The sequence below is a fragment of the Zosterops lateralis genome, assembly GCF_965231275.1.
Source record: "Zosterops lateralis genome assembly, chromosome: 2".
Taxonomy (NCBI): Eukaryota; Metazoa; Chordata; class Aves; order Passeriformes; family Zosteropidae; genus Zosterops; species Zosterops lateralis.
In genome coordinates, this window is record NC_139763.1 from 39339544 (window position 1) to 39354142 (window position 14599).

The following is a 14599-nucleotide window of genomic DNA, read 5'->3' on the forward strand; positions in this document are numbered from 1 at the left end:
ATAATCAATGTATTTTCATTCTGGGATGCTACTGTTTCATCCAAGCCACATTAAACTGAGTAGTTTTTCAATATTCTTTTGGTTAGATAGGTCTAACCACTGATTTTTACCTTATTGAGGGAAAAAGGGATATCACAACTTGGCTGCAGTTAAGGTAGTCTGGCAGATGAAGCTGGAGACCAGATGCTTTGCAAGAAAAAGGGAGGTATAAAGCCAATCACTGCCCCTTGCCCTCAGAACTAATGGCAATCAGAATCTCTGACTGGCTCTGCTATCCCCCTGCCCAAGGCAATAGAGCCTAAATTATCAGCAGTTTCCAGTGCTATTTCAGGTAGGGAGAAATAGTTCTGTGATTCTTCCCTGTGTGTTAAATTTTGTTTGATTGGAAGCCACTTTACTAGAAAGTAGGTTTTGAGCCTAAGTGCAAAAAAATTTTTTTTGCTTCTAATTATTCATCTGATCACTTCTTTAATGGAGCATTTGATTTATTTCAAAGTAATCTCTGCTTTTTATATGTAAATCACAAGTTTGAGAGTGTGCTAATTAAATTATGCAAGGAAAATGCAAGGAAAAACTGTTCTAATCAAAAGGTGGAAATTCTATTAAAATGTTTGATATTTACTTATATAGGCTTCCAAAGGAGGTAGAAATTGACAGTCTGAGCTACACTGCACATCATGTTCCCAAGACAAATGCAGTACATACTGTAACTAAGAAGATTAATGTACTCTGTGAGGCAAGGCATTGCAATCAGAAACCAATAATCAATACAAATGGCCCATATGACCCAGGGGAAAAAAATCATTAATTCCAGGTTAATTGGAGTTATCTTAATTTATAATTGCAGAAATCAATAGTAGACAAACATGGCCAGTCTGACCCAGGAAAATATTTTCATTAATTCAGGGTAGAGTTGTCTTAATTGCCCAAAGCTCACATTTGGCAGTTTTGAATTCAGAAGGAAAGTTATCAAAGAACTGAAGTATTCTAATTTTTCTAATGCTGATCAAATACTTCTCTAAGTTTAAACAGCTCAACAATACCAAAGCTGTGAAGAAGCACTGAAATTTAGTGCAGCCATCTAAAGAATTTCAAAGCGCACATTATAATAATCATTGTACTAAGATAAAAAGCTGCAATAAGTACCAAGAGATTTTAAGGAGCTCTAGCTGTATATAAAACTTTTCTATGAAGGAGGGTTTTACCTTAGTGTGTTTTCCAGGAAATACAATGATAAAAGGAAGAAAACCCACTAAAAAAAATGTTTCCTTCCTTAAATAATTGCTTTTAAGAATCTCATTTTCCAGGTTCTCATGCTGTTTGGAAATACTGACAGCAGGTAGTCCAAAGGTAGAATTAGATGCTTCCACATGTATATTTTGATGTTAGAAAAGAAATTTAAATGGATGTAGTTTTTGCTGTTTCCATGTCAGAAAAGCAAAAGCTTCCTTGAAGCATTTGGATTTAATTTTGTTTCACCATCACTTCTTCAAAATTAAAAAAATACTTACCCATCTCTCTTTTTCTTTTCTGTTAAATTGTTGGATTGTTAGTGCTTTCTCAATAGTTGGGAGTTTAAAATAGTGCTTTATCATTGTACAAGAGGTTGTGGCCAACAGAAATTCAATCTCTGCTTACCATGAATTGCTCTCTATGTTGTTTTTTCATGAGCCCAGAAGAAAAGATACACCCTAAAGTCTTCCTAATAGCAAGATTTATGTTTTCAGACCTCCAACTCATTCTGAGTACTTCAAGCTCTCTCCTGCCTCTTGTTGCTTTATAACTATCAGCAGAACAATCCCTAAGTCATGCATGAGAAGTGAACACTATTGTGAGGAGAGCTGGGCTACAGCACACAAGGCCAGAACTGAGCCTTGTCCCCTCCAGAGCATCTGCAGAGTTAGTAGATACCAACTTTGGCATGAGCAGCCTGCTCGTTGGGGTTGACATAGCCAGGAGGCCATGCTGAATCTGAATGCTTGAGCAAGTGGTTTAAACTCTGAGGGGGCAAAAAAGGGAAAGATAGGCTGTGTATTTCACTGTTCCAGCACGACTGCACCTGTCCTGGTACACGGGTAATTTCCTAAAAATTACGTAAAGAATTCTGAAGGATTTCATGATGATCCTAAGTACTAATTGCAGAATGAGGTGCAGTGTTTACATTACAGTCCACTGCTCTTTCAGCTCGTGTGTTAATCATTATAATAACAGTAACCTTTTCCTTCAAATTTTATATAACAGCTAGTAAATCTACAGTACTGCAATAACAAAAATAAAAATTTCTAATTAATTGAGAAATAAAAGGCCAAAGTAAAGAGAAGCAGTGAAAATGGCTGATTCACACCTGGTTAATAAATGACATTTCAGAGACATGATTCTTGAAATGTAAGCAAAAGAGTTAGTAGTCTATTGAAGCAATTTCAGGGAGGCCTTCCAGGTGAGATCTTCAAAGGCATATAATTCAAAGAACAAGTGTTAATTGAGGATGGCTGGAAGTGAATTTCCTAGAGTTCTAAAATGTAAAAGTTGCAGAAATTTTGAAGACGTTGAAAAAATTAACAGCACAGGTAGGGTCTGGATTCTTTCCATTGTCACTCAGCTTCCCTGAAATCTGGGAGAAAGTTAAAGCCCCGATAACTATCAATTACTTGTCAAAATTATGTTTAGCGTGTATCTGAAGGAGTGAGCAATGTATTATGTATCACAGCTTATAAATGGCACAGCTTCTAAATAGTAGCAAATAGATTCAGTATTAGAGGTGGAGATATCTTGCTGCAGAGTGAGCTCAACATTATTACTTTTTTCTTTTAAAATTGATATATTTTCAAAATATAAATATGAAAACATAGGAAACATCAATATTATTGACATACATAAAATAGAAGATTATATTTAGAGGAGTCGGATGAAGGAAATACAACTGACACTGAAAAAAGCTTAAGGTATCAGCACCTTGTTATATAAAAATCTTTCATACCTTTTCTATGTAGCCTCCTGTGGGCAGCTCTGGGTCTCTCTCTCTTTTCTTCCCTCTGCAGTCCCAGCTTACTCCTTCCTACCCCTAACATGGCCATCTCATCCTATCTGTCCCCCATACAACACCTTACTATGGCTCACACAACCTCCTGACCCTTCCTCCTCACAGCACAGCCAGCAGACTCCAGCTGACTCTCTACCAACTAACTCACTCTTTATCACACCCAGCTGTGAGGGCAAGGCTGTTACCACTCTTTGGTAATTAACACAGCTGCAATGTATTTGGGGCAAGATTGCCTTCAGCACTATCTCTATCTGTCTTCCTACAGATTCCGCAACTATATGTAGACACAGATAATGCTATAATGCAGATAGTCAATTGGCTGGAGTTGTCAGAGAAGAAATTAGAAAATACAGATTAAAAATGTCACATACATCTATTATAAGGTGATTGACTGAGCACAGCATCAGCAATTGGCTATAAATTTGGCTTGCCCTATAAATATCTATATAAATGTATATATATGCATACATATATTGTTTATATAATTATGTATTTATGTGGTGTTTATCCATAACATGAACATATAGACACAACGTGTCTATATCTCTTCCTGTACCTGAGGTTCACAGACTGGCTAAGGTTGGAAGGCACCACAGTGGGACTTCTGGTGCAACCTCCCTGCTCAAGCAGGATCACACTAGAGCATGTTGCACAGGAATGTGTCCAGAGGGTTCATGAATATCTCCAGTGAAGGAGACCCCACAACCTCTCTGAGCAACCTGTTTCAGTGTGTGGTCACCCACATAGGTTAAATGCATTAAGGTTACCACATATAAAATGCATTAAGGGTAAATGCCTTTTAATATATATAAAATGCATTAAAGTTAAATGCATTTAGCATTGTGATTTTAAGCTAATTCTGTATTTTTTATCATGAGAGGAAAAGAACTTTTACACTTTCTCTTTGCAAATACTCTGGGATGAGGGAGCGTATTAATCCCCATAGGGTGTAGGTAAGTGATTAATCACACCTTAGTAAAGTAGAGAGTGAATGTCCACCCTACAGCTTTGATGAAGTCACTAGATATAAAACAAAAATTAATTATGTCTATTTAATTGCACATTTTAGTCATTAATTATTTTGACTCGTATTTTCTGAATATATCTGTATTGCTATATTTAGGAAAAAGAATAAAACTTCATATTATTTGGGTTCTGTTTTGCATTTCATACTATGTAGCTTTAGAGAAAATGACTGCTGAGGTGATGATATACTTATTAACAGTTCTAAAAATTGTGACAGGTAGGTAACAATTTCTATGCATTGTTGTTATCGTGAACAGTTTAAGTAGTATTTTTAGATTTCTTTTATGTTGCAGCAGCTGCTCTCAATTCCTCTAAGTCAGATTGCAGTTGCTGAAAGGCCGCTTACTTCCTCTTTTCTTGCAAAGAAAATGACACACTGCGTTAGCTGATTTATAAACTAGTGGGGGGGAGGGTCGTTTAGTTTCAAAGAAGCCATTATTTCATGTATTTTTAGGGCAGAAGAGTCACCATTTTCTTTTTGACTGTTCTGTCAGAAGTTTGTGGGAGGAGAAAAGTGGCTGCTGTTAGTAAGAGGCGTACAGAAGTGTATGTATGCTACAGCTTTATTCTGTTGTTACAGGATGTGAATTAACAGGATGCAGCTAGTCTGAAAGAAGCATATGCAACACATTCTTTAGCCCTGTAGCAGGAATAGAAATTTGGCTTTCAAATCTAGGATGTAAGGGGGAAAAATGTATCTAATTCCTGACAGAAACTTTAGACTTAAAGGCCTGGTTACTCAAAAAACTCTTAAGATATGAGTTTTTCATTTCTCTTCGTTAAGCTTCCTATCATTATTTCCATTTGTTTACTTCCTAAGTGTGTATTTTCTCATTCTTGTGGTGTTATTGACTTTACTTTGTTCCTTTGATCAGAATTCAATTTGCCTTTTTTTAACTTTTAATTTTCAAATCAAAATTAGCTATGGTAAAAGGCAGGAGTGTCTGTGCAAATATGACAGATTGATGACTTGGCTGTATTTTCAAATATTATGGAGACATTTAGACTGTTGGAAGATCTTAAATATTTCTGATTTCATTATCATTTTAGCTATACCATGTCGTCTGAAAGTTACATTTGTTGCCTTAAAACCATATTGTGGTAGCACAGAATCCTATGCTTATTGATTGGAGAACATATTTACATGTCCTGAAATGTTACCATTATTCAGTAATAGACCAATTTCCAGCTTGTTTTGAAACTGCATGGTAGGAGACCCTGTGAAAACACAGATACAGTGGCTATCTAGAGTTTTGCATCCTAATCATATGTGGTAAAAGGTGGAAAGAGAACCACAGTAAAGTGAAACTTGTAGAATATTTTATTATCCAAGACAGTTTACTAACTATAGTGCTCTTTCTGCTAGGCCAGTGTCACCTCTGCGGCAGCCAGAAAACATTTATAGAAAAGTTTCCAAACGCATATTCTAAAACTTGAAAGAGTTGTGGTGTTTGTGTTTTGAAGTCCATTTTCCTCCCTTGACTATCACCATACCACCTAAAGTATCTCCTGCAGCTGATAACAAAGGTTCTGTGCTAAGGTGATCTGAAAGTAACTTAGAGTTTCTAAGGAGATTTTTCATTGCATTGTGGATCTTAAAGCATCTTTTCATTCATCTCTACTCACTACCCTAAGAACTTCCTCTCCACCATCATAAAAATGCTAAAGCAAGCCTCTGTAAACAAAATTGCTGAAGAACCACTCTGCTCTCATTGCACTGGGACAACCAGCCTGTATTGTAAAGCAAAGACTGCCCATGACTTGACATCATCAAACATCTGAGTTGTGGTTCTGACTTATTTCCTTTGCAGTGTCTAAAAGCCACCTCTTCCAGCATCTTTAAAATTCATACTTCACCTTGTTTACTTTATTTGAATTTAATTCATCTAGCAGTGAAGATCCTCTCAAATAGGCTAAATGGTATCTTAGATTTACAATGTTTCTTAATGTCCCACACTGATATATAACTGAATCAATATAAGGTTTTAAAAAGCTTGTTCCCATAAAATTTCTGCTTAATGCTTAATAATTTTCAGAAATGTTCAGATTGCAGAGCATGGGAATAATTGCTAAATTCTCCTCACATGCATATCTTTGTCAGGCAGTCATAAAGTAAGTTGAAAGCAAAATGGTTTATGGGAAATTAGTTACATAGCTTATAAAATGCTCTACAATGTACTGCAAACAAAAGGGAACATTTTCTGCAATTTCACAATTTTGTACTTGCTCAGATGGCCATTAACCAACAAGATGAAAATCAAATTTATCCTATTCATGCTATGAATTATCTGTGATTAGCAGTGTATAGAATGTGATTTTCTAAAGCTTCTTTCATATTCAAGGTATCTTCAAGCACTTTAAAAAAAAAAAAAAAGAGATGAAATAAACACCATAAGTATACTAAACATGTATAGGATAAAAAAACTTGCTCTTTTCTTTAGGCCAGGATTGTATCTCTGCTTAGCGACTCTTAGAAATCTTGTGTCATAGAATCCTAAAGTCAAGGGGATTTTGCTATTTCTAGTCTTGTATATTATAATAGTTTCTGAGGCATTTGATGTTTCCTGCATTCAACATTGAATCAAGGATTACTGGCAATCATGTTCTGTTCTTAGTGGTATAAATTCTATGCATCCACCTTAAACTGGCCCTGCTCTATATAACCCATAATCCTTTTATATGTATTTAGGAGTCATGGGCTGACCTCTGAAATGTCCAGAAAGAATGAGAATTTACTTGCAATACTTTCATTTTATTATTATTTGACCTAGAGTTTTCCAAGCTGCTATAATGAACTTGAGTCATAGTTTGTTACCTCTTCTGAGCAAGTCTTCTGTATTCTGTGATGCCCACGTAACTCCAGCTAATTGGGCTTTATGAAGTGAATGGGTATCATAACATTTGCAGTTCTGTTCCAGAATACATCTCTACACATAGTGGTGATTCTGTGCATAGAAATAAGCTGGGACTTTCATTTGCCTTTGTGTCACTGCAGTAGTAGGATCTAGGCTCCGACAGGCCCATAAGTAAAAAAGGCTGGATTAGCACAAATGTCAGCTTTTTCCGTTGCTGTTCAGTAATATCATCCAACTCTTTTGTGCACATCTAAACAAATTTAACAAATCAGTCTATTCTAACTACCAGAAAGGATGGTCTTCCAGTAGGTGTGCACAGACAAGAGTACAAATAACATGCAGCATCATTATGATGATAGGTGTGAACTTAACCACAGCGATCACATAGCCGGTATAAGGCCTTTAAACAGGTATAGCTGGAAGCTTGGCTGGAATCTTTTAGCAGGATCTAGCTTTCTTGTGCAAATAGCAAAAGCTAATAAAGACAAAAAGGGAGTAAGAAGCTTGCCAGAGCCATTCCGTTATAACACAGAGGAGATACTATTGGTTTATGAAGTATTAAAGTATATCTAAAATATAAAGAAATACAGATGGAACTGTATTTTTGCCATTGATGAATGTGCAATTCAAGAGTATCAAAATCTGAAAAGAAAGCTGCTTACCCATAGAGTGATTATCAAAGTCTTTTAGTTAAATGATGTTTGCACTGTTCATTAATTGGTTTGGTACTTTCAAGAGCTCCCTGCCAGTTTGACAATTATGCAGTCTAAGCTTTTCACACACTAAATAGCCAAAATAAGCAAAGCTTTTCTATATATCAGATCCTAGCCATGTCTTGCTCAGTACTAAGCTTGATGGCTTTGGAGGTAATTTTTTTTATTCTTAAATATTTTCTCTCTCTCTCTCTCTTTTTTTTTTTTTTTTTTTTTTTAGACTACCACCAAGACTGGTAGTATTATCAGAGCAGTCTAAATTTCTGTAGGTCTAAACTGAAACAACTGAGCCCTTTGAAGACACCTCTTTCAAGGTTTCACATCATAATATTAAACATTATCAGCTGGGTCAGTTTTGAGTTAGTAATATCAGGATAATAAGGCCCATGGATTCTTTAATTGTTAAGTCTGTCAGACCCTACAAGTTTGCAACATTTACCATCATGCTTAGTAAGTAAGACCGATCATGGAATTACGGAATTGAAACAAAAATCCTATATGAAGGATGATGATCCGTAGAGTGGCCTGATGTACATACATATCAAGGCCCCCAAAGGAATCTAGCATTAGAAAAAGGTAGTTTCGTATCAGTAATTCCAGTTTGCTTAGTGACTGCGTTTCTCATGGACCACTGCTTTCCTGAGCCAGCGTCCATGGTGCTGGCTGTGCAAAGTGGCAGCTGCTGTGGATGTTCTCCAGGGAAGGGAGCTGGCAAAGGCAAATTTATGTCACTCATCCTTCCTCTGCCATGCAGGAACGTGGGAGGAGTATTAAAGCAATGTACCCCATTCTGACACTACTGGAGTGACAAAATGCTGCTTTAGGCCATGCATTGTAATACTCTGTAAGACTAAGTGAGCCAGGTAGTGTCCACCTGTCAGCAATTGCAGTGTCATTACTTGAGTTTTTGGGAGAATCCGGGAATATTTAATACAGTTTTTCATTCAGAGTTCCTCAGCTGCACCAAGCATGTCCCTAATGTTAAATAAGTGAGTAGTATTTTAAAAGTCTTTTTTGCATTCTTGAAATTCCCATCTGAGCACAAAACAAGTCCTTGTTTCCTTTGCGCATTTCCAAACTATTAAAGAATTGTGATGATTTACACTTTGCCATGTACTGGTTTTTATGGCCACTGCATCTCTAATGCACTGTGCCATACAGGTTCTTCAGTGTCCTGGACACTGAGAATTAGCATCCTGCATGAAATCAGATGCCAACATTATAGGTAATTCATAGTAAATGCAGAAATTCATCACTGTTGTAGTTGATTGATGGCAGCAGCAGGGCATTTCACTTGAGCTTTCTTCAACACAGCTAATCTTAAATCCAATTTAATATTAGATACAATTTACCATGTATCTGGCTGACAGCAACATCAGAATATTTCTTTCATCTCATTCCTACACAGCTTAAGAAACACACATCCAAGGGCTAAAAAAAGGTCAGTAAATTAAACAAGAACAAACATTGGCATTATGTCTTCTCTTTCAAGTTTGCATGGAGAATTTTCCATGCCTATGTGCTCTGAAAAGGGCTGTAATCCAAATGATACACTGCTGATCCGATGATCCAAAATGACTTTCTAGGCTTGGACAAGAGCTGTGGACTAAATTCAGCTTTCATTTAAACCTCATTCCAAATGCAGAAATACATAAAGGGAGAGTGGATTCTCATGGCTGAGCATAGCAGCAGAGGTGTGTCTGAACTGTTTTAAGGGTGCAAATACAAATTAAAGTTCTGTGATGCAGAAAGAACAAACTAAGGCAGATTAGAGTAGGAGGAAAGCTGGGCACAGTAGGTGTGTGGGTCAGAGTACTGTGATTGATCTCCTAAAGATACAGCAGTCTGTCTGAGAGGCCAACAGGAAAGCTGCTTATCATGCACAGCATTCATGGGCAGCTAGATTCTGACAGGATGTAGAAAAAAATCAAGAAATACAGATACCAATCTTGCCACCATGAACTGGTGAGTCCTGAGATTTAAAAATAATGTTTTTATTTTTTTTAATCTCCTCAACATAGCATTTTTGCTGTGTGTATGGTGGAGGTTTTTGCTCAGATACCTCCACCTTGCTGTGCTTCTGTGCTCTCTGTCTCTCTGCCAGCACCTAGGTGCTTTTATTGTTCCTCGCCCCAGCTATCTCTTAATTTGTTGCCTCAGCCAGCTGTTCCTGCCTTTACATTGCCTGTGCCTGGCTTGCATCCTGTCTGAGCATCCTTCCTAATTATCCTAATGTTGAATCATGTTATGCCAGTGTAATACTTTCTATTAGCTAAATAGTCTCCTTTCAGTTTAATTGGGAAGGCAACCTTGACAACAAGCTTTATTGAATCTTACTGAAAAATAAAAGGTGCTGCAGAGTCCAGAGAAGGACAAAGACCCTGCTGAATGGGCTGGAGCACAAGTCTTTTGAGGAGTGGCTGAGGGAACTGGGGATGTTTAGCCTGGAGAACAGGAGGCTCAGGGAGGACCATATTCTTCTCTGTAACTACATGTAAGGAGGTTTTAGTAAGATGGAGGTCAGTCTCTTCTCCAGGTTACAAGTGACAGGATGAGAGGAAATGGCTTCAAGTTGCACCATGGTAGTTTTAAATTAGATATTAGAAGAAATTTTTTAATGGAAAGGGTTGTCAAATATTGGAATAGAGTTCCCAGGGAAGTGGTGGAGTCACCATCCCTGGAATTTTAAAAAAAAAAACATGACTATGTGACTTGAGGACAAAGTTTAATGGCGAACATGGCGGTGGTGCTAGGTTAGACTTGATGGTCTTAAAAGTCTTTTCCAACCTGAAGCATTCTGTGTTTCTATGAACCAACCAATGATTAAGATACTATTTCTGTTATTGGTATTTATTTTCCAGGATTAAATATGCTACTGCAAAAATCTTTTTATGACCATCTGTTCTGGTTCTGGCCAGGACAAGATTAGTCTTTGCAGTGGCCAGAACGGGGCATGGCTCGAACCTGGCAGTTATTCTATACCACCTCATGTCATTGTTGGGCTCAGGGGGAAAGGAGTCTCTTGCAATAAGAAGCTTTCCTTCTGGAGGGAGTGGCAGAGGGAGTGCTCAATTAATGCTGATTCTGAACATTTTGAGTGTGATTCACTCACCTCTCTTGTACACTTGTTATTAATGTTGTTGCTGTTACTGTTCATTTTCTTATGTCATTGCCGTCTCCAGTAAATTATTCTTAGCCCATAAGCTTTACCTTTTGTGCCTCCAATTCTCCTCTCCAGCCACCAGCAGGGGAGGGGGACAGTGAGCAAGTTGCAGTGTGGTTTGGAGCATATCAGTGGCAGCACTGAAGTGAGGAGTAGCATTCTTAAATCACCCCAGTGTCGAAGGTACAGACTAGATGACCAAATGTGCATATATGTACATGCATATCAAGACAGTTTACGCATTTTTATTTTTCCTGTATTGCCATTTTGCTTTCCTGTGAAAGGAGATAAAAGTGCTTCTTGCTACCTCACTTGCTAGTTTCTTTTAGCAAGTACTTTCACATATGAGACAGAATACTTCATTATTATGATGGAAATTTTGACACCATTAAAAATACAGTGTAAAATATGCAGAGAGACTATCTGGTTAGAATTTGTGTGAAATGGAAATGTAAAGGATAAAATGGCACCTGTTTTGAATCACACTGAAAAAATGCATGCCAGTAGCTCTACCTTTAATTATTGTATTCTTATAGCTTGCCTTGTGTATTAAAATAATTATTAATTATTTAGCCACTATTTTGCTGACTTACCTGTGCTTTAGGTATTAACTCCTGCTTGTTCTGTAAATTTCTGAATGTAAGGCTTATCTCCTGAACCTCCCTTTCTAGAATAGAATATACACCCATTTTATGTCACTAGGGTCAAAAGGAACCAGCTTGCCTGAGAAGGGTTTGAGCTGTCTTCTGTCTGCAATGTTACCTGTAATTCACACAAAAAGTCCAGATATTAAGAGACAAGAGGCAATTCTATCAGTTCGTATGCTTGTAAATATGTGCTTAGTCTCCATTCAGCTTGAATTTAAGCAAGCTATCTTAAACTCCAGTGGAATTCAAGAGGGGATGAATTCTTCAGTAGGCAGGCACAAGGCTTTGCTAAAAGCTGAACAAGTGGTAGTCCTTGCAGACTCCACTACATCCCATATTATATTCTAATTACATCAAAAAAGAAACACACAAAAACTCTCCATGAAGACTAGCTTGTTGAAGACTCTGAGCTTCAGGCAGGGTTAAACATAAAATGTCGATGCTGACAGTTCTTCATGAATATAACAATCTCAGCTCATTAAAAATTGAGACAGTATTTTACAACTATACGTATGAATTTTCTAACGTGTTAATATATAGTATAAATGTAAAAATGCATGTTTTTTAAATTTTGCGTACTTCTGAATTAGATGATCTTTGAGATTCCTTTCCACTTAAATGGTTCCATGATTCTATGAGTTTCACATTCAAAAGCCTCAGTTCTCCTAGGGCAGTGTAACTACTCTGTTAGAAGGACAATACAGCAGAAAACAGTCCAGGTTTCTGCATTCCAGTGGTGGTAACTTCCTAAAATGTGTACTGATGAGATCAGGTGTTCTGGAGAGACCTCATACTTGCCAGGAAGGAGAAATTGGTCAGATTGTGAGATTCAGGAGCAGTCTTTTTTGCAATGACCATGATAATGTGGAGTTCAGGAACCTTCAAAGAAGGAACAAAGCCAAAAAATAGGACCACAACCCTGGTGTTCAGACTTTTTCATGTTCAGGTATCTGCTTGGAAGAATCCCATAGTATACAGTTCTAGAGATTAGAGGTTCCAGAAGAACTGGTTGATTTTCAAGGATCTTCCTCCTTGAAGTTAACAAATGATCTCCTTCCAAGTGCAGGAAATCAAACAAACGTGGTGGGAGGTCCACATAATTGTACCAGTAGCTCTGGACAAAGCCCAGAATTGAAAAGGAAGTATACAAGAGATGGAATCAGGGCCAAGTGGCCCAGGAGGAATACAAATACCCTGTCTGAGAGTGGAGGTATAGGTTTGAATCTGCCATGGCATGGAAGGGCTTCTACATATGTAAGAGAAGCAAAAGAAGACTAGAAAAACGTGTGCCTGCTGTTGAAAGGCAATGGCATAGAAATGGTTAAGGCCTTTTTCACCAATCTTGAAAGGTAAGACTGACCTTCAGGAATCTCAAACCTCTGAGTTTTGGGAGAAAGTCTGGAGCTATGATGAACAGCTGAACAAAACAAAAGACTTCCCCTGTGAAGGTGGTCAAACAGTGGAACAGGTTGCACAGACAGATTACATAGCCTTCATCTATCAAGATACTTAAACTCTGACTGAACAAAGTTCTGGGATACCTACTCTAGCTGACTGCTTAATCAGGCAGCACCAGACTAGATTATCTCAAGAAGTCCCTTTCAACATAAATATGTAATTATGAACATAAACCAGTAGAGGTACACAGAATCTTTAGGGAAAAGATGGAAGGAGGAAGAGTTCCGCTAAATTTTGAGTTCTATTTTTCCTGAAATTTTATTAAGCGTTTTTATATATAAACTCAGGAACAAATAAAAATGGCCTTCTTCACTCTAAGTACAACTTACACACAAACACAAGGAACCATAGTGGTACATAACTTACTCATATTAAAGACCTGAACTGTATTACTTGTGGAAATTTGTAAAACAATATCAATATTAGTGGCCATTCCTTCAAAGATTTTTTTAATGTAAAATAACAATATGTTCTGTGTTTGACTCTAGCTTCTAATGTGGCTGACCCAGTGAGAGAAGTGGTTAAGATTTCAGGGTAAATCATAAGTCCATGGTCTTGGTGGTGCAGGCTTAGAAGTTACTTCTTTGAAGTTCTGCATACATCTTACGTATCTTATCAGTAATGTTTTGGCATCTCACAGATGTAAACTCCTGGACACTGCTCTGTGCCTCTATTTCTTTTCTCTCATGTGTGGCTGCAGAAGCAGTGATGCAAAGCATTAAATACACAGATATGTGAATTATCTGTGAGTACTTCATCGTTCATAGGCCCAGATGTGTATATCCACTATATGTAGATGTGTTTTATTCATTTAGACAATAGTTTAACATCAGATGAATTCTATAAAACATGTGTTTCTTGAGCTAAAGCAGTGCACAAGATAGAATCGATGTAACGTTTTCCTGAACAATAAGTCATCGAGATTTGCATGAATAAATCATAATGCAGGAGTATTAAATGAGGCCAAATGACCTTGATAGATGTGCTCTTTATGCTTTAAAACATACTAAAGTAATGGATATCATATGAAATTATAAACCTTCAGTAAGAAGTCAATTGGCAAATAAAAACTAAAAAGTACAAAAAAAATCTCAAAACCTGCACATGTAAACCAGTTAAAGCAATATATTAAAACATATTTTAAAGAGTCACAAATTCAAATCATATAAAGAAGCTTTAAAATAACGTGTTATTATAGCTGATTATGTTTTGACAATATAATAGATCTTTAAAATGCACATGGTTTGACTCCTTTTGATGATAAAATTTACTTTTCCTTTTGTAGAAAATGATGAGGTCATCCGTGTTTCATATGTTCATACTAAGCATGGTTGCTGTCGATGTGATCGTTGCTGCTAGCAACTACTATAAAGGAGAAAATTTCAAGAGACAATATGATGAATTTTACCTTGCTGAGGTGAGTATGCTGAAACGACTATCTGGGTAATTTTCAAGATTAGCTAAAGTAAAAAATGTGACTGTCAAGAACATTTTAGTGTGTAATTTTTTTATTCCCTGAAGCATTCCAAGAATACTTTGCTAACTTGTTCAACTTTCTCTGTCTGACAATGGCTGACAGCCCTATCTTACAACCTTTAGAAAGGTAATTTCCTCAAACAAAATGTTAGTGGTAGTGAGCTGAGGCTTAAGTATACCATCTGCAGGCAATGCATGGCTGCTGAGTTGCTAACTTTCTC

The 14599-nt window shown here is 37.1% G+C and overlaps 1 protein-coding gene across 4 annotated transcripts in view; it reads left to right on the forward strand.

Annotated features, from left to right (window-relative positions):
- NALCN (sodium leak channel, non-selective) overlaps positions 1–14599 on the forward strand; it is a 242598-nt gene that overhangs the window by 114879 nt on the left and 113120 nt on the right. For all 4 annotated transcript variants that reach the window (XM_083883453.1, XM_083883452.1, XM_083883454.1 and 1 more), the window contains one exon: positions 14188–14319. In XM_083883453.1, the coding sequence (XP_083739579.1) occupies positions 14188–14319 (132 nt within the window). The remainder of the gene's footprint in view (positions 1–14187; positions 14320–14599) is intronic.